The sequence below is a fragment of the Mixophyes fleayi genome, chromosome 4, assembly GCF_038048845.1.
Source record: "Mixophyes fleayi isolate aMixFle1 chromosome 4, aMixFle1.hap1, whole genome shotgun sequence".
In the NCBI taxonomy this organism is placed as follows: domain Eukaryota; kingdom Metazoa; phylum Chordata; class Amphibia; order Anura; family Limnodynastidae; genus Mixophyes; species Mixophyes fleayi.
In genome coordinates, this window is record NC_134405.1 from 103,908,788 (window position 1) to 103,928,165 (window position 19,378).

General features: G+C 39.7%; 1 protein-coding gene across 4 annotated transcripts in view; it reads right to left on the minus strand.

Annotated features, from left to right (window-relative positions):
- The window catches only part of PDE8A (phosphodiesterase 8A), a 210,221-nt gene that overhangs the window by 13,457 nt on the left and 177,386 nt on the right, over positions 1 to 19,378 (minus strand). For all 4 annotated transcript variants that reach the window (XM_075207924.1, XM_075207923.1, XM_075207922.1 and 1 more), the window contains exons 13-17: positions 19,264 to 19,334; positions 11,614 to 11,778; positions 8,265 to 8,313; positions 8,018 to 8,153; positions 1,904 to 2,102 (exon numbers count right to left, since the gene is read on the minus strand). In XM_075207924.1, coding sequence (XP_075064025.1) covers positions 1,904 to 2,102; positions 8,018 to 8,153; positions 8,265 to 8,313; positions 11,614 to 11,778; positions 19,264 to 19,334 — 620 coding nt within the window. The remainder of the gene's footprint in view (positions 1 to 1,903; positions 2,103 to 8,017; positions 8,154 to 8,264; positions 8,314 to 11,613; positions 11,779 to 19,263; positions 19,335 to 19,378) is intronic.

A 19,378-nucleotide genomic window follows, 5' to 3' on the forward strand; every position in this document is an offset into this window, starting at 1 on the left:
TCACCAATTCTGTTATTACACTTGTCATTAACATAATATACTCTCTAAGCAGGACAGACATTCTTCTGCTCAGACTTTTAGAATCAACAGTATAACCAGACTGACAAATCCACGGAATGCAAGTACCATTCTGGATCTTAACACAATTAATTGCACTCAAAACTAAGGGCCTAAGGCGAGCAAAGTATTAAAAAACAGTAACTTTGAATCTGGGCAAAACCATGTTGCATTGGAGGGGGAGGTAAACTTAAAATGTGGCAACATATTTATAGTTGGAGTAGGGCATGTTCTAGATCAGGGGTCGGCAACCCGCGGCTCTTTCAGCCACCTGCTGCGGCTCCGGAGCCGGGTGTCAGTGGCAAAGGGGGTGACAGAGCGCCTCTCTGTCACCCCCTTTGCTAAACTAATTGCGAATAAAAAATATAAAAATATAATGGGAGCCGACAGAGGAGAGAGCGCTCCTCCCCCGCCGCAGCTCCCTGCTGGCTGAATGACGGAATGACGTTGACGTGACCCTAAGGTCGCGTCAGCATCATTCAGTTCGCAGAGAGCGCGCCGAGGAGCAGAGAAGAGAAGATCCAGGACTTAGACATCACCTGAGTGAAGGTAAGTAAATAAAAAAAATATTTTCTTGAGGACTGCATAATAAAAAAGGGGGCTACATTATAAAAAATGGACCTACAAGGGGGCTACATTATAAAAAATAGGACCTACAAGAGGGGGGCTACATTATAAAAAATAGGACTTACAAGAGGGGGCTACATTATAAAAAATAGGACCTACAAGAGGGGGCTACATTATAAAAAAGGGACCTACAAGAGGGGGCTACATTATAAAAAATAGGACCTACAAGAGGGGGCTACATTATAAAAAATGTGACCTACAAGAGGGGGCTACATTATAAAAAAAAAATAGGATCTACAAGAGGGGGCTACATTATAAAAAAGGGACCTACAAGAGGGGGCTACAATATAAAAAAGGGACCTACAAGAGGGGGCTACATTATAAAAAATAGGACCTATAAGAGGGGACTACATTATAAAAAATAGGACCTATAAAAGGGGATTACATTATAAAAATGGGACCTATAAGAGGAGGCTGCATAATAATGGTTTTGTGGCTCCCAAAGTTTTTTTTTCCCCGGCAAAACGGGTCCAAATGGCTCTTTGAGTGTTTAAGGTTGCCTACCCCTGTCCTAGATCAACTTTAAATTTCAATGTAAAAATAAAGCTCTCAAGTATTTGTGTGCTAAATGAAAAAACATCCAGCATTTAACTTATGTGTAAAATAATAAACTAATTTGCACCCCTTGCATTGTAACATGGTTTGTCCAGGAGAACATTTGCTCCTTTTTTTGCCTTACTTTCCTTAATGACTCAGCCCCTAAGTGTTTACATCAGTGCAAATTTACTTTTATAATATGTATGCATCATGAAACATATTACTCATCAGATTGTGCTGTGTGTGACTGCTCTGTATGGCAAAGTTTTGCAAATGTTTTGCAATTTAATGGCTACTTTAACAGCTCTCACAAAAGAAAATAGATGCCAAACGGTGACCTATAATATATTCAATTCAAATTAAAATAGTTTTAAAACAGCTCGCAACATAATTCTCTTTAAAAATGGTTATTACACCAACTGTGAATTATTTTACTGCCAATTGAGATTGTTTTCAAACTTTTAACATGTTTTTATCGCTTTTATTTTTATAAAATAAATCCCTCAATGCCCCATGCCTCAGTGATGTCACTAGTTCATAGTTAATAAGTTGAACACTGATTTAGCCCATAAATGGTTTTCTCCATTGTGTATAAGCTATGTTAATATGAGAGATGGAGTACAGAATAAATATATACACTTATTTTCTAAAGCAACATAAAATGAACTTGATAAGAGCTTACCTTCACCCTTTCTTTGCTCAGGAAGTAAGCAGTGGCGTGTAACACATCGGCGGAATGTGTTGAATTATGGTAAGAGTTGCTTGAATGGTAGTTTGACTCAATAACATGCAGCCAAGACCTCAAAGTAGCTTCTGAGCAGTTTAGGAATGAACAAACCCCAAATCGAGCAAACATTTTAAGGCCAAGGTAAACTAAAGGCCTGCATGAAAGGAGTAAATTGATTCAGTCAAAAGAAGTGGAAAAAAAATCGAATTGACAGAATGCTTGTGAAGAGATTACATAATAAATGACACTATTAGTAGCCAGTGTAGAAATATATCAATACAAAGCTATTTATGAGACTCAAAATAGGGGTAATAAAGAAGAAAATAAGATTGTAGTACAAAAGAGACACGGGGGAGGGGGTAATTATATTGTACAATATTTTGCTCTGCACTGTTTAACCAGAAGGTGCTTGCAGCTCCAGTGGACCTTAAAATAGTCATCTGATAATCAGGGCACTACATATTTTGTCTAAATGCACCTGTGGCTAACCAGATATTTGGAGTCGTGGTCTGGGCACAGCTCTGCTAAAGTGCGGTGAGTATAGACAAAGCATTCCTCATAAGTCACTATTTTAAGGTCTAAGTTGATTTTAAATGTCAGACGGATGTACAACCGCACCAGTACATACACTAAAAGAGGATGACTGTACTGTACTTTAATTAGTTGACTGACGGGAAGTCTACTGTGTAAATAGAATGTCAAATATTTCAAATTCTGTCCAGGTATAGTATGGTTAGATACACATGGAAATCCTTTCTTTTAGACAAGTAGCGTCATTTGTTATTTGTTAAATGGAAGTTATTGATTGCAACATAGTACAACTCCACCTACAGACATATCATTGTACGTGAGTGTGGTATGGCCTAAGGTGGGTGGCACAATTGTTGCGCTCTGTGACAGGGGCCCAACTGCACCTCTTGTCTCACAGAAAGCGCTCCATCTATAAATGTTTCAGCAGTTCTAGTATACAAGACATGTATTTTAGGTTACAGCACCATTTTTTCTTTCACCCCAGATTCATTATAAACTGATCCGGCCTACAGTCCTTCCAATACTACATTGAGCAGAGGAAAAGAAACGACAACGACCATGCCAAGAGACTTCTCTTTAAATACCAGTGTGTTAAGTCTATAATACCACTGCTTCTGACATTTTTGGTGTTGTGACAGACATGCCACACAATTCATAATTTTCTGACACACTATTGTTAACATAATGTAATAGATGAAACCAGAAAAATGAATAAATACTATAAAGAATATTCACCCACTTTGGCATTTTTCATTTTCTTAACATTATGGAATAAAACTGGATTTGTTTGGTCATTCTTACCACTGATCAACACAAAATACTCTGTAACGTAAAATAAAAACAGGCCTTTTCTTAACTAAGAAAATAAATCTTCTTGTATAAAAAAAAATCCAGACATGAACTGATTACATGGCCATTCACATAAGTATTCAGTTGTAATAATACTTGGTAGAAGCACCTTTAGCTGTAATTACAGCTGTGAGTCTATATAGGTCAGTCTCTACCTCCTTTACATATCTGGGCACTGGAATTTACACCCTCTTTTCTCATATTGAACCGTTGGTGAACAGCAATTCTCTGATTATTCCACATATTATCTATATGATTGAGATCTGGGGGTAAATGTATCAATCTGCGGGTTCTTCAACACACGCGTGTTCAGCCTCTTCCGCGATTAAATTTCAAGCGGCGCTGCATTGTAAAGGGTTAACTTCCCTTTACAAAGCAGCGCCGCTTGAAATTTAATCGCGGAAGAGGCTGAACACGCGGGTGTTGAAGAACCCGCAGATTGATACATTTACCCCCTGGAGTTTATCTAGTCCAGACACTGATTTGTAGTATTTCAGTAATTGTAATGTGGCTTTGTTGCATGCTTTTGGTCACTGCCTTGATGGAATATAAATCTCTCCCAAGTACAAGGTCTCGTGGAGACTGCAGCAGGTTTCCTACAAGAGTTGTCTTTGTCTTGCTCCATCCATTTTGCCATTTTAACAAATTTCCAGTCTCTGAGAGGCATCACTATAGCATTATGTTCCCTCCACAATGTTTCACGGTTAGGGATAGTGTTCTGATGGTTCAGAGTGTTAGTCTTGCATCAAACATAGGGCCTAGCATCAAGGCCAAGAAGGTAAATCTTGGTCCCATCAGACAATAGACTCTATATGCTTCTCCCGACTATGCTTTATGGGATTTCATGATGAAGCTCTTGTTTGGAAATGCACAACCAACTATTGAGGAATGGTGGATCCAGGGAGGGGGGTGGGATCCCCTAACAGGCGCACACTATATACAGGTCTCTGTTGGCTGAGAGGCAGACAGAGAATCCTTAAACACAATCAGAGCGATCGGGCAGCATCCTCTGTCTGGTCTCTGCTGACGAGGACATGAACAGAAGAGAAAAAGGTGGTGGGGTAGGAAATCCCCTCCCCCCCCAGCTACCACCACCTAAGAAAAAATCTAGGTCCGTCTCTGCTATTTAGGTGTATTTTAACAAAAGGGACGGACTCTTATGTAATCAATTATTGACTGTTTTTAGTGCTGATATTTTTTTTTTACAGAAATCTCCCTCATTTTTAGAGGTGTGAGCAAAAATGAGAGCCAATTTTTTACCGTAGTAATGGTAAAAATGCATGGTCGCGATGTTCTGAAGAGCATCGCAGCTAATTGAATCTGCCCCTGTACATTTCAAAATTAAAGTGACTTAGAGCTAAATTAAATACAGCTATCAATTCAGTAAACTACAATGTGTGTATAATATATATATATATATATATATATATATATATATATATATATATATATATATATATATTACATATACATAACATATTATTTAGTTTCCTTACTGAAAACTAGTTGGTAATTAGTGGTCTATCATCATCATCACCATTTATTTATATAGCGCTACTATGCTGTATTACGTTAAGACTATTCTATAAGAGCTAAAGGGTTACTCACTGTAAATCTTATGGAGTCCACCTATGAAGGAACACATGGAGGAAAGAGTCCTACTGTATGTTGTCCCATTGCTGGGATCATACCGTGTGACTTCATTTCAATGAAATCAGTCAAATGAAATTTGAGCAATGTTTGTCATTTTCCATAAATCAATGGTGACCTACCAGTTTTCTGTTAAATTAGTGGAATACCATTTATTTACAGTGAGTGCGTGTGTGTAGGAGTGAGTACATTTTATTGCCCTTTTGTATTTGTTTTCACAGATCTATTGATCCCCAGGCTGTGCCACCTACATGGGCAGCAATGAAGAACGCATCACTGAAGTGGCTGCAAGACAATGTGTCTGCACACTTGTCTCACAGCTTCAGCATGCTTGGTACGGCATATGGATCATCAGATTTCTTGCCAATGGTACACCCGTGGCACATTTCGTTAGGAGTGCCACGCGAGTAGACAGGTGGAAAGATTTTCGCATCTTTTTAAGGGAAATTCAGCACAAGGTCACGTAGGAGCCTTGTACAACACCTAAAACATGTGATTTTCGATAGCACCTCTATGAGGTACGAAGGAAAATCAGTACCGAATATCCCACGGAGACGCATCAATTTGAATTGAATTCCCCCCTTACTGTTCTACTGAGACTGCTTCTATGACTTTTCACATGCTGACCAGAACATCCTACTCTGCACCAATGAGACCAAACTAGGACACAATATATCTGTCTGTAGGTGGATGTTATGTGCCAGCACCAACTTGTGTAACGCTCTAAAGTCAGTGGGTGGGGTATAACGCACAGTGCTGCCAGGTATATAGCATCACTTAGAAAGTCCTTCTGCTTTTGGAAAGGCTTAATTGCAAGTTGATTCTAATTTACATATATTGGATTTTATTAGCGATCTAATTCAGTGGTACTCATTACAGGAACAATGCCCATCTTATTGTATTTATCCCACATACAGTAAATTATTTTGCTTGTGTAATAAAGACCATGATTGATTACTGATATGCGATATTTGCAAGTTGTAATAAAATAATATATATGTATTCAGCTATTTTTGAACCACAATCCTGGGTTGCTCCTAGCAAAAGGCATCTATAAACATCTGTTGCCCATAGTAACTTCACGAGCTAAACCAATCACTACTTTCTATTGCTGTGTTTCAAACACAGTTCCCTTCCTTCCTACAACCACAGTGATTATCGCCTCAATATACTGAATAAACAAATAGACTGTTTTTGTAGTTTACCAATGGTGATAAATCACATAAAATAGAACATATTTTATAGGAAACTAAAGCAAGAAAAATAAATGCACTACATTCCTTATCTGAAGCAGATATTGTTTTGTATCAGACATTCCCAAGTCCTCTGGCAAATACTGATGATTACAGTGAAACATAATATATTACAAAAATAGTTGGGGTTAAGGATGCATATGACAGACACATTACTCCCTGTATACACAGTCACGTATAACGGCTGCCAATCTATTTAAAGCTTCCTGTGAAAACAGCCTCTTCACAGAAGCACTGTGACAGCTTATGAAGGAGATCTAATTATTATCATTATTACCCTTCATTTAGATAGTGCCGACATACATAGTAGCACTTTGCAGTTGGATGCCGACTGCAAATCAGTTTTGACACTCCTGGATATTTATGATCCTACAATAAGCCTGATGACTGGTGATGACTGAGGTATCAATTATTATAAGCTGTGTATGCATGTCTCAGTGGCAGCCCTTATTCCTCTGCTCATGTAATGTTGGGGGGTGTAGTGCCTTGCTTGTAACTAAATACAGCCCCTCTCTATCATGTGACATCTATGACTTTCCTATTGCTCCTGTCAATCAAAAAAAGTATCCCTGGGAATTGCATAGACATGTTGACAGCTAGAGGGTTATAATATATAATACCACCAGCTGTACAGCCTCAATGGAGGTATATATTCGTAATCTATCAAGGTAATACAGCATTAATAAGGCTATACTGACTATATAAATGTTTAGCAACATTTAACGGTAACATTTTCTGACTGTGTTCAGGGGCAAACGCAGGATTTGTAGAGAGGGTTTCCACACCACGCCACCAGTGGGTGTGACCAGCAATCATGGGGGCATGGCTATAATATCAGACAGTGCTTGGCTGCTCTCCAACTCTTCCTATACCTATAATATACATGGGCAATGCTGCATGCACTACTGTTAGGTGTACACAGCTCTCCCTTTTCAAGCAGAGCCGTGTGAAGCGGGGACAGGGTTCAGCCACCCCAATTATACAGTGCCCCAGGCTTGGAGGGGGGTTACCGGGCACTAGGAAACCCCTCCTCGGTTTGCCTATGGTGTTTGTGTTTATGTGTTTAATAAATGTTACAAAGATGGTGGCTATAGTGCTGCCCTCTGTGCTCTGTCAAAGCAGAACACATCTGCTCCCATGGAAACTTCCTACTGCAGAAAAGTTACACTCCTCAATACAACCTGAAGCGGATGCCATACAGACGTATTACACAATTGTGCTTTTCCAGTAACACAAGCAGTTTGCTCTGAAGCACACATAGGGGTATATTTACTAAACTGCGGGTTTGCAAAAGTGGAGATGTTGCCTATAGCAACCAATCAGATTCTATCTGTCATTTTGTAGAATGCACTAAGTAAATGAAAGCTAGAATCTGATTGGTTGCTATTGGCAACATCACTTTTTCAAACCTGCAGTTTAGTAAATATACCCCATAGTGTCACCTTGTAGTGACCTTAGAAATGCTATTTCTCTGTAACACGACAGCTCTTCAGTGCAATGTTTCTTAGTAGCCCAAGTTGTTATTTATTTTAATTTCACAAATTATTTGTGTTTCAAACTTACTATTGTGGGGCACTAAGGGAGCATCCGAACACCTTCCTTTTCTCCTGGGAACAGTGGGAATTTTATATACACCGACCTGAGTACTTTACTCAACAACTTGAGTAGTATATAAATAAAGCGAATGTTCCATTCAAATGAAAGAAGCCTGCTCCTATATATTTACTATTTTTCGAACCAAGTTTCTGCTTGAGCAGATTACAGAGACAATATATGTACATTGTACCTTTTATGAGTGGCAGCCTCTAATTCAAAAATATCAAATTCCCAATCCTCTTCATTCTCCATCGCTTGTGCTATCCGCGGCGGGATGTCAGTAAGGGAGAGAGATGAGATTAGGTGCCCAGAAGACGGATGGACATCTGCTCCAATGAAGTAAAAACAGAAAGGCAATGTATACATTTTCTCTACAACTTAAGACTACCACTTAATGTTATTGTAGTAAAGACGTCCCCTGGAAGAAAAGAACTTACGTTTTGATGCGAAAATGTATTCGTTCCCTGATAGTCTTCTTAAACCGTCCTAAGAATCATAAATTACAGGGAAAATTATATTTTCAAACAAACTTCTATGCAAGAATTTATAGAAATACAAATTTTAATTCTAGCAGAAAATATTTCCATACATTACTATTCCAACAATGCTTGCAGCAAGAAACTTGTAACAAAAACAGGACTAGTAGCTACAGGTAAAATACACAGACAGCACACCGATAGCATGTTCCAATGCTAATGGATGGAACTGTTCTCCACTCATGTTGCAGTAATCTTTACAAACTGCTAGCAGCACAGTGCCCTCCAATGTTACCACCATACTTGCTGCTACTGCTGTGCTAGTAAGCACAGCTGAGATTGGAGAGGCACCAGTAACATGAAAATCCCTCACTATGTACAAAGAAAGGACCATTAGAACAACATTATGCCACATAGGGCATATACCCAGCTTAACCGCCACTTCTAAACTTCCACTTGGACCACTGTATGAAAATGGAGAACTGGCGGTATGAAAAATATAATGGGAATGTAAGTGAATGGAATATAATCGTTTAACAATGAAGGTAGTAGGAGAATTGGCAGCGTGGCATTCCACTGTATACCGTCTCACTTTGACCATTATATATATATATATATATATATATATATATATATATATATATATATATATATATATATATATATATATATATATATATATATACACACACACACAAGTTAACCCGTGCATGATACTCATGCATTCTAGTCAAATCAAGATACTTAAGGTCTTAAAAAGGTTCTTGTCATGCATTTGGGCCTAGCCCAGGCCTCCTCAGGGGAAGATCGTTACTTCCTGAAGCAAGCGCCCTTTTTAATGTGTGTTCATGAGGTAAAATTACCTCACGAAAATGAGTTTGACCCCTCAACTCGTAAATTTAGCCTTTACTACCCCTCCCACGGGGGGAAGGGGGGATGATGGAAGTTAACTGACTTGACTATTCTAATTTTTTTTGTCAAATAATGTCAGTATACCAAATTTCAGGTCAATTGGATGAGCCCTTTCTGAGAAAATAGTTTTTTCCACACACACACACACACACACACACACACACACTCTAACGCACGCCTCTACACATGTGTGTTCATGAGGTAAAATTACCTCACGAAAATGAGTTTGAGCCCTACCAAATTTCAGCCCTTTTTGAATTTTTTTCCCACACACACTAAGAATTTAGTAGGTCAGTGTATAACTCTGCCCAGCAGGTGGCGCTGCAACTTGTTTTTTTTTTTTCACACACACACACAGACAGACAGACAGACGCCACTAAGCATTTATATATATATATATATATATATATATATATATATATATATATATATATATACAGTGGCGCATGCAGGGGAGGTTTCTGGATCTCCAGAAACCCCTCCCCTCCGCTAAAGAGGTGCCCCTGTACTATCCAGCAGCCGCGGCGCTGTCAAAGAAGCTGGATAATACAGTGATGCTTTTTTTTGGGGGGGGGGGGGGGGGGGGTTGGGAAATCTTAAAAATCCTGCGTGCGCCCCTGATAGATTATATATACACACACACACACACACACACACAAATCTATACGGAAGCACAGCGAGTGTGTGACCATAAGAGGCAGTGTCTGGGTGCCCAATCTACGGCAGATAGGCCCAAGCAAACGCTTTGAGACAAAACAAACACATGTGTATTCAGTGCTCAGACAGGAAAGGCTGGTGCTTAAACTGGCGTGCATGCACATATATAAGCATGCCAGCTGCCCTCATTCTGTGCTTGGATGTATTCAACCTGTCTGCTGATCCTGGCATGTTCCTGCTCTGGATTTGTCCTGACCACACTGTTTGGTCCTGAGCTCATTGCATTCTACTGCTACTGCTCCTGGGCTTGACATAAAAGGTATGTCTGAGCCTGCAGATCATTATTAAAGACTTACTGCTGGCACAAAACTTGAAGTTCCCACAAATAAATGAGGTTGACAGGTGTAGCTACAAGACAAATATGCGGAGCAGTGATATTTCATAACATTGTCGAAGAAAAATAGCATGTCCGACAATCACAACCTCCAGTCCATTCATTAAGATGACTACTGTGTTCCTGTACATCACAGCTTTTCAAATACCCCAGTCAAGAAAAACACGGATGCTTCTCTCCTGTGGTTCCTCATCAGAAAATAAATAGGCAGGCTGTTTTTCCTATGCATAACATAACTTTTATCAGAAGAATAACCTCTAACATGGGCAGCCACATAGAGCAGGATGTGGGAAAGACAGAGCTGTCTTGATGTCAGGACTTTCTCCGCACACTTCCTGAATGCTGGCAGTGACATGTAAATAGCATGTCTGCCAATCTGTTAACCCATCGCAGGACACACCGACAGGATGTATACATTTGAAGTAAAAAGCGATGTAATGTAACTTTGGTGTTACTGTGTAATATATTGTACTAAAGTGACACTGACTAGGATAAATGATGCATAATAAATATACTCTTTTTTTCTTTATGTTTAAGAATGCAGCAAAGTTGTTACAAGATAAAAAAGCACATTTTCTACATATCCTACCACTTTCCTTATCCTTCCATTCTTAGATCTCCTTTGTCAAATTGAATAAGAAGCACAATAACTATTTATCCCTGTTTTATTATCTACCTCCGCAGAAGCCACTTACAAATGTGCCCTCCTTTAACTATCCTCACATTTTAATAAAGACCCCTGTGGTGCACGAGACTGACACATTGTAGCACCATGCTGTCTCCTGTCCAACAAGCAGCAATACATAGTGCGTCCTCTGGCGGGCCGATGTACCGCTATAGCAGTGGATCCCAAACTTTTTCGGTTCAAGGCACCCTCAGGGTCTCCATAATTGTTTCAAGGCACCCCTAAACCAAAATAATTACCAAGTAGTCCCCGCCTTGCTTACCACTGGCCCTGGCACCCCTGTGAGATCGCCGAGGCACCCCAGGGAGCCTAGGCGCACAGTTTGGGTACCACTGCGCTATAGTATAGTTTTGCAATGATACGAATAAAAACAACTAAAAAACAAACAAACAAATCAATAAGTAGCAAAAGCGGTACAGCCTGGACTGGTTCCCACTAAAGCAGTCGTACAATGACCATGGGGTTATCTGTTAAAGGGGTAACCCACCTCTCTGTTTAGACATAGAAAGTAGGTGCACATTAAACTATTTTGTGCCTAAAAATTTCAGAGGTTTGTTTTATCATAGACCACAAAAATCACTAAATTCACTATCTGGTAATATGGTTTTCACTACATCTGCCACTATACAGTAACATAATATCAGCTCTGCTGGTTGACTTACTGTCATCAAACCTCCAACCAAGTCGCTGGTGTGAGGATCTTCGTCTTTGGTTCCAAGCTGCGGAGAATACAACTCTGTAGTTCTTAAGATCTCCAGCACTCGGTCCAAGGCTTCTGCCACTGGCATTGGGCTATTTTCTTGTGCAGCATTGATGATGTTTATTACCTAGTTAAAAATGAAGATTTTTTTAGCAGAGTAGCAACATATTATAGGTAATATAATTATAATGATATTAATATGGTTGACATAATGATATTTAAGTGACCATCATGTCTCAACATCAATAGCTTAGTGTAGTCCAGTGTTGGCTAACCTGTGACACTCCAGGTGTTGTGAAACTACAAGTCCCAGCATACCCTTCCAGCAATAAGCTGCAATATATTGGCAAAGCATGCTGGGACTTGTAGTTTCACAACACCTGGAGTGTCACAGGTTAGCCAACAGTGTAGTACCTATTTGTAAAAGCCCTTTATATTTGGCTATAAGTGTAAATGCCTGCAAACCCGTTTTACAGGCTGATGTGCTAAATCTCTCACATAGATTTCATAGGTTGTTATGGACACACATAAGTCCTCTTGTTATAGGTACTCGCTGAGATACATTGTTGCATATTAGGAGTTTAGAAATAACAATATTTATTTAATTGGAAATGAAATGTATTGTAGAAAGTACATGAACTTCTTAGGTTTTATGAGTCCTCTAACTACAGTACAATACAGTAGATCATTATTGTAAAGCAGAAAAAACAAAAACAAAACACATTGTCCCTAAACAGAGATATTGCTTGTTCTTTGCAGAAAAAGAACTGGCAATGCATTCTATGGCAGGTACATAGTGATGCAATGAGTCCACCGTTTACTAAACAGTGGTGCTAGGTGAAGATGCCCCAACGTGGGGAGATGAACCTGCCATCTTTTAGATGGTGAATGTCAGTATAAACTTAGGCAAATGCTGGAAAACCTGCTGTAATCTAGCTCCTAAGGTTTAAATGTCATTTCATCAAGAGGTATGTAATAATTGTAAGTGTATGTTATTGCTGGCTTGTAAACTGTAAAGCACTTTGAGTCCCATGGGGAACAGTGCTATGTAAATATAAATGTATCCACTTAATCCCCACAAAGATGCAAGGAGGAAACAATACAATAGACACCAGACAGGGGGGTGTGTGGGGAGGGGGCTGTAGTGCAGAGGGTGGGTGAAAGCCCTAACCTTGTGCTGCCGACCCCAACCTGCAATCTGCTGATATGGAAAGTCTACCTAACCCTGACACAATGGAAATTAGGAGAAAGTCATATTCTCTACTCTAGCACTGGGAGCTGTAGTTCAAGTTCATCTGGTTTTGCTGGGACCCTGGTTGCAGTAATTCTGATGTTGCCAGTATCCCCCAATGCAGAGCCGGCTGGGGTACACAAAGACTCTCAGGGGACATTCCAGATTATATATTCTTCAGTGAGGTCTGAATAGTAAGAAGCAGGAGTTTTCTTTTAGTAATGATGCTTATCCACAGAGGGCCTGAACGCAACTTGTACTAAGTTGCATTTTTAAAAAGGGCACGGACCGTATTCAAATCCAAGCATATCTCAAGGTACATTTCAGTTTTAATCTGTGTGGAAGTAAACGTTACTTGCGTTAAGTAGATCGACAGATCAGACTGCAGTATACACACATGTATATGTACAATAAAGGTCACATCACAACACATAAAACTTTTTATTTTATCATAAAATAACATAACTCTTAACAGTATGTTATTTATATGAATATTTATTTTCAAATATATATTTTGTATATATAATTTTTTCCCCACATTTACCCAAATAAAGATACATTCAATACGTACAATAGGCCTGATGCATTAAAGCACGCATCTGCCTGGCCAGAACCGGGTCATACGCCACTAAGCCCAGCAAAGTTCACTGCGTCTACGTATGCAAGGGACACTTACTACAGCCTATGATTTCTGGGAGTGAATGGGGATGGGAAAGGGCATTCGCCCATAGTCAATGTATAGTAAGGGCCAAACTTGATCGCACGCAGACACGTCTGAATCAAGCTTTGGGCATCTCAAACTGACTTGTATTTCTGCTATATCTCTTGCTCCAGGTACAGGGCTAGTCTAAGTCCTGACTACTAGTGATGGCAGTTACGTATGTATGCTAAAAAATGTGTTATTTATGTTTAGTGGACATTAAGTTCATCATATTAAATGTATTTCATGGGAATATATATTGTTTTTAGCTGTTTTGTCATTAATGCTTATATTATTAACTGGTAACATTAATTCAATACTTTTATTTCTTTTTTCTGTGCGTTCTTTTGTGAATGTAAACTCCACATAGGCATTGGACGTAGCCTGCAGTGTCTGGTGTCGTAGAGCAGACGAGTCCTGCACCTGTATCCTCAGATCCGTTCTTTGGTGAATTTGGGAGGACACTGGTTGTACTCACAATGTGTGCCTTAATGAATCAGGCCCAATGAGTTTATGTAGTATATATTAGTTGCATACAGTTCTGTAATAGCTACTTACAAGCATATATGTAATTTTTAAAGCAAAGACTGCTGTGTGAGACATCACTATCAGTCGCATTTACACTTGCCCTCTAGTGGGTGCAAAAGATACAGGTGAAACCAACTGTGCCAGGGAAAGCGAGAGGGCTGTATTTAACACAGGAGTACACATCTGGAGCAGGGGACAGGGAATTCCATATACAGCTACAAGGAAGAGATTAGTCAGAATGAGGCCACCTTAAACTTAATGTTTATGATGGTGATCTAGTATCAGCTGATGTTGTAAATTCCCGTAATTACCAGTCTCTACGGCTTAGAATAAAACTATCATGTTTAGAAGAGAACAAAGGTTTTAGAATTTAGATAATGTAACTTTGCAGAAATTGGAAAATGTTTAAGTATTACCTTGCCTGGTCTGAAAGTACGCAGAAAGCCACTGAATTAATAAATAACTGACTGGAACCATTCAAAAAAACGGAACACAAGTGGGAGAGTATACATTAAGGGATAACAATTATTATGTTGAATGAGACAAAAGCATAGCTATTAAACACTATCTTACTCAAGAGGAAGTAGGTGTTTAACGTAATCCTCCCACCTAACAGCATGGAGGACACGACACACCCTCTACAAACTTCTGCAGCATATAATGTCATAGTGCTAGGAAGGCAGCTGATATATTGGCAGTCTCTCAGTTGGGATAAGACCTTGGGTCTGATACATTAAGGCGATGTTGTGCATACAATGTACACAATTACTCTGTGTGTGCCCAGATCCGGACAATACGCCACAATTAATTCATATTCGAGTGCAAAGTAGACTTACTAAGCCTAGGATTGCTGGGAGTGAGCAGGGTGGACAAGGGGCTTTTGCCCAAAAGTCAGTGTACAGTAAGGATGTGCCAATCTCGAGCGCACACAGCAGCCTCCGATTAAAGCTCTGGGCATCTCTCAGGTACTCGACATTCATAACATACTAATAAATGTATTTCATGGAAAAAATAAAATAGTTTTTTTTTTATCTTTTTAATGTTTTATCATTAATACCTATATTATTAACAATGTGACATTAATTGAATAGTATTTTTTTTTTTTTTTTGTGTGCACTTTGTGATTTTTTATTCCACATAGGTATTGGACATATCCTGCAGTGTCTTGTCTAGTAGAACAGAGCAGACCTAGACCCATACTCATCACCACACTTATTAGTGTCGTATACCCGATTTACGTGCGTTTTAAAACACACACTGCGCTCAGTATGTGTGCCTTAATTAATCAATACCCGTATGTCTAAGGCTTCTCAACCAAATATCTGGGAAATGTGAATCATCCCCTTAAAGTTTATGTCTAATATACAGTATATTATTTATACATAGGGGGGGTTCAATTGGCTGCATTACTGTAAAAAGTAACGTGGCCTGTGCATTATTACTGATATTACGGTAATGGTGCGCTTAAATACTGTTATTACGGTAGTTTACACTCCGGCTTTTTGCTGGCAGTTCCCTGAGCTGCGAACAGAAAGCCGGGTTAAATTTACCGTAATAGCAGTAATAGGTTAAGCGTGGCGATACTCTGGGGGGAACTGAATTCCCCCAATAGGAAATTAATATAAGATAAAGTGCCAAATGCTGCCCATGTTAATGCAGGATCATGGCACAGTGTTTTATATCTCTCATATGAGCAGCTTAAATGAATATCAGACTACATGACACAGTGAGACTTTAATTGAGTGCACTTAGTGATTATGAGGACTTATCCGAATTTAGAGGCGCTCAATGTGTTAGCTTTCATTCTTGGCATGGAATGATGGGGAGGACGATCAGATGCAAGATTTGCACTAAAGACACATTGTAAGGACACATTGTTAGATAAGCCTGAGGGGGAAAAGCTACAAAGTCACAAGGGATTGGCTTGAGTTTTAACATCCATGGATATGTTGTTGTCTGAACAATACATGGCAAAATGTTGCAATTAATGGACTACATTCAGAAGAAGGTCAGGTTCAAGTGCAATGCCTCTGGCACTTGTGCTATAAGCCCATGCTTTTATCTTGATGCTACAGATGGCCTAGAAGCAAAGATGTACTTTCTTTTATAGATGGCACGGAGACATTTAACACCACACTGACAAGATGTCTTTTAAAGTGGGAAAGTTCTCAAATATAAAGTGATAAATGGTCATAAATATTGACTTAACTATCTACAGTTTAGAACAGTGATGGGCGCCCTGATACACTCTAACCTTCACAGGGGCCGCACATTGTCATTAGTCTCAGTAATCATTGTAAACACTACATATAATTACAGGAAGAGACACCTATCAGTAATGACATATTAGCATGTATATTAAACAAGTGTTACACGCTATAACAAACAAATCTGGCAATAAAGTGGGATGGAGCTGGGAGCCACAGGAGAAGGCTTGGAGGGCCACAGGTGGTCCTAGGGCCACCTTTTGCCCACCACATAATCAAAATGTATCTCGAAGTGGGTGGCATAGAGAGCAAAGACAATTTATATGATAAAAAACATTGTTTACCACTGTAGTCTATCACGGTGGCTTAGTGGTTAGCACTTCTGCCTCACAGCACTGGGGTCATGCGTTCGATTCCCGACCATGGCCTTATCGGTGTGGAGTTTGCATGTTCTCCCCGTGGTTTCGTGGGTTTCCTCTGGGTGCTCCGGTTTCCTCCCACATTCCAAAAACATACTAGTAGGTTAATTGGCTGCTATCAAATTGACCCTAGTCTCTCTCTCTCTGTCTGTGTATGTTAGGGAATTTAGACTAAGCTCCAATGGGGCAGGGACTGATGTGAGTGAGTTCTCTGTACAGCGCTGCGGAATTAGTGGCACTATATAAATAACTGATGATGATGATCTTTAAAAGCATAACACTGAAATGGTAGAGGAGGTAAAAATTAAACCTTTGTGGGGCCCGGGCACTTAAGACCCTGTGGTCTAAAATTAAGAACCTAGAGAGACATTTACCCCTTTATCAGTAAAGTCCTTCATCCTCAGCCATTAACCTCCTCACAATCATTCAATATTTTAACCTCATCATAACCTCTTTATTAACACAAACCACCCCATCACCAATTAACCCTCAACAACAGAATTAACCCCTATATAATCATTAACTCCCTCACCATTAATGAACACATCATAATCATTAACTCATTCAGCCTCATCATAACAACCATTTCCAGATCATTAATCCATTAATAATCATTAACTCTTTCATCCCTATCATTAATTAATTCCCACATCAAAAATGAATTCCAATCATATTCATTAACCCTCTCATTACCCTCAGGCTCCGAAAAAGAACCCCTTCATTGCAATTAACTGCATTAAGCTCTTTAGCCAGCCCACCCTCATAGTCAAAGCCAATCACCATAAGTAACCCCCTCAACCTCAACACTATCTTCCCTCAATTACATTCATTCCCAGCAGCACAAATAATCAGCAAACATGGAGGCACTTTTGAAGGGCCCTATTAAAAGTGTTCCGCGGGTCCCGTACCCCGGCTTGTATTGTATTCTAGGAGAGACTGCCCTCTCAGACACAAGCTGCCCTCCTCCATACATTCAGCCTCACTTGGAGAAGTGCTCCCCACCTGCCTCAGACTGCCGATGCTCTAGTGGGGACTCACTACATCAGAAGAAACCAGCTGTGAGGGCCTGAGACTTCTGACTCTCCTGGCGGCTCTGCAAGGGAAACTAAATGCCTGAGACTTATAGCGGCTGCAAAGAGCTGCAGAGCTGGTAAGTAACATTGGAGGGATTAAAGAGGTGCCCAGCTTTTCTCTTTTAAATAACAAATAAAAGAGGGGTCCCCTGAGAGAGGGGACCTGGGGGCATGTGCCCCTCCCCCTTCCTTTATCTGGCGCTGGCTGTAGGTATGGACCGAATTAAGTGACTGTGGATGAAGGACAGGCTGCAGCACTAAGACCATTGTGCTCCACAGCCACTTGCAGAAAGTAGCTTGAGAATTCTTTCAACCAATTAAAGTGCCTTCTCTTTAACCCAACTCTCCATTCACCTACTGCACCATGGTTTTATATTGCAAAGCTCCAAAATGATTGCCTGTAGAAATACTGTATTGACATGCTGTGTAACAGCCACAGCTGGGTGAGGGATACATATACAACCACCAGGGGGCATGAGATGGACATGTTCACATTTCATTAAGTAGATGTTGGGACACATGGAAATATGTCCATTCACTGCCAGAAAAACATATGGAACATAAAAAAATATGTACAACAGAACAAGACTCGAGCAAAGTTGATAACAATTTCACCACCAATACATCCTAAGGAAATGACTCAGCAGCATTCACTGCATTAAATATATTATATAATACATGGTAAATGTATATGTTTTCTGTGATGTTTTGCAATAAATCACAACAAATATGTATTACTGCACATATTGTTAACTATTTCACAGTGTTTCCCTCAGAGAAGAGCAAAGGCCTCTGTCTGAGTTGTGCCATGTCTACAACATATCGCTGCCTGCTGACAGCACAACATAAGAGAGTCATTGCGCTCATGAAAAACGGATCCTTATTACACACCTGCATTTAGAGTACACACTGTGGCAATGACAGTGGATCATGGAAGCAACAAGTTAAACTTTTATGTACCCACAGTCTATCATTTTGTCAGAACCCTTGTGTGCATTACATGTCCACCATGCAAAGGGACAGATGATCTCTGTGACAAAGTATGTGAGCAGCACTTCCTGGCATCCTGTGGAATAATGCTGTCTAGTTTGGCTGCTGCGCCTGCAGGCAGCTTGGTGATGATGTCACACATGAGAAACAGATATTGGTTAGCGCTATTGTGAAGCATCCAATGCATCATGGGAGAAATAATTCTCTGTCACAATCACTGCACATAGAACTGTGATATCACTGCAGACACCACTAGGACTGCATACTGAAATTATTGATAGCCAGAAAACTGGTCCTAAGATTCCCAAAAGCTCCTAAAGTGTATTTATTGGGTCACAATAATATTATTATTATTATTATTATTATTAACAACAACAACACAGATATTTTGCTGGACATATAATAGTTTAATTTCAGATATTATTCCAAGATGGAATTACCCTGCAACTAATAACTTAATTTACCTTTGTAATAGGGGCTTCAATAGTCATTGAATGTATTCTGGCCATTGAAGAATGCCGCCTCTGTGAACTACCTGCAAAGTAATGACAGAAGTTAAATCCATGTCAGCCATGCCAT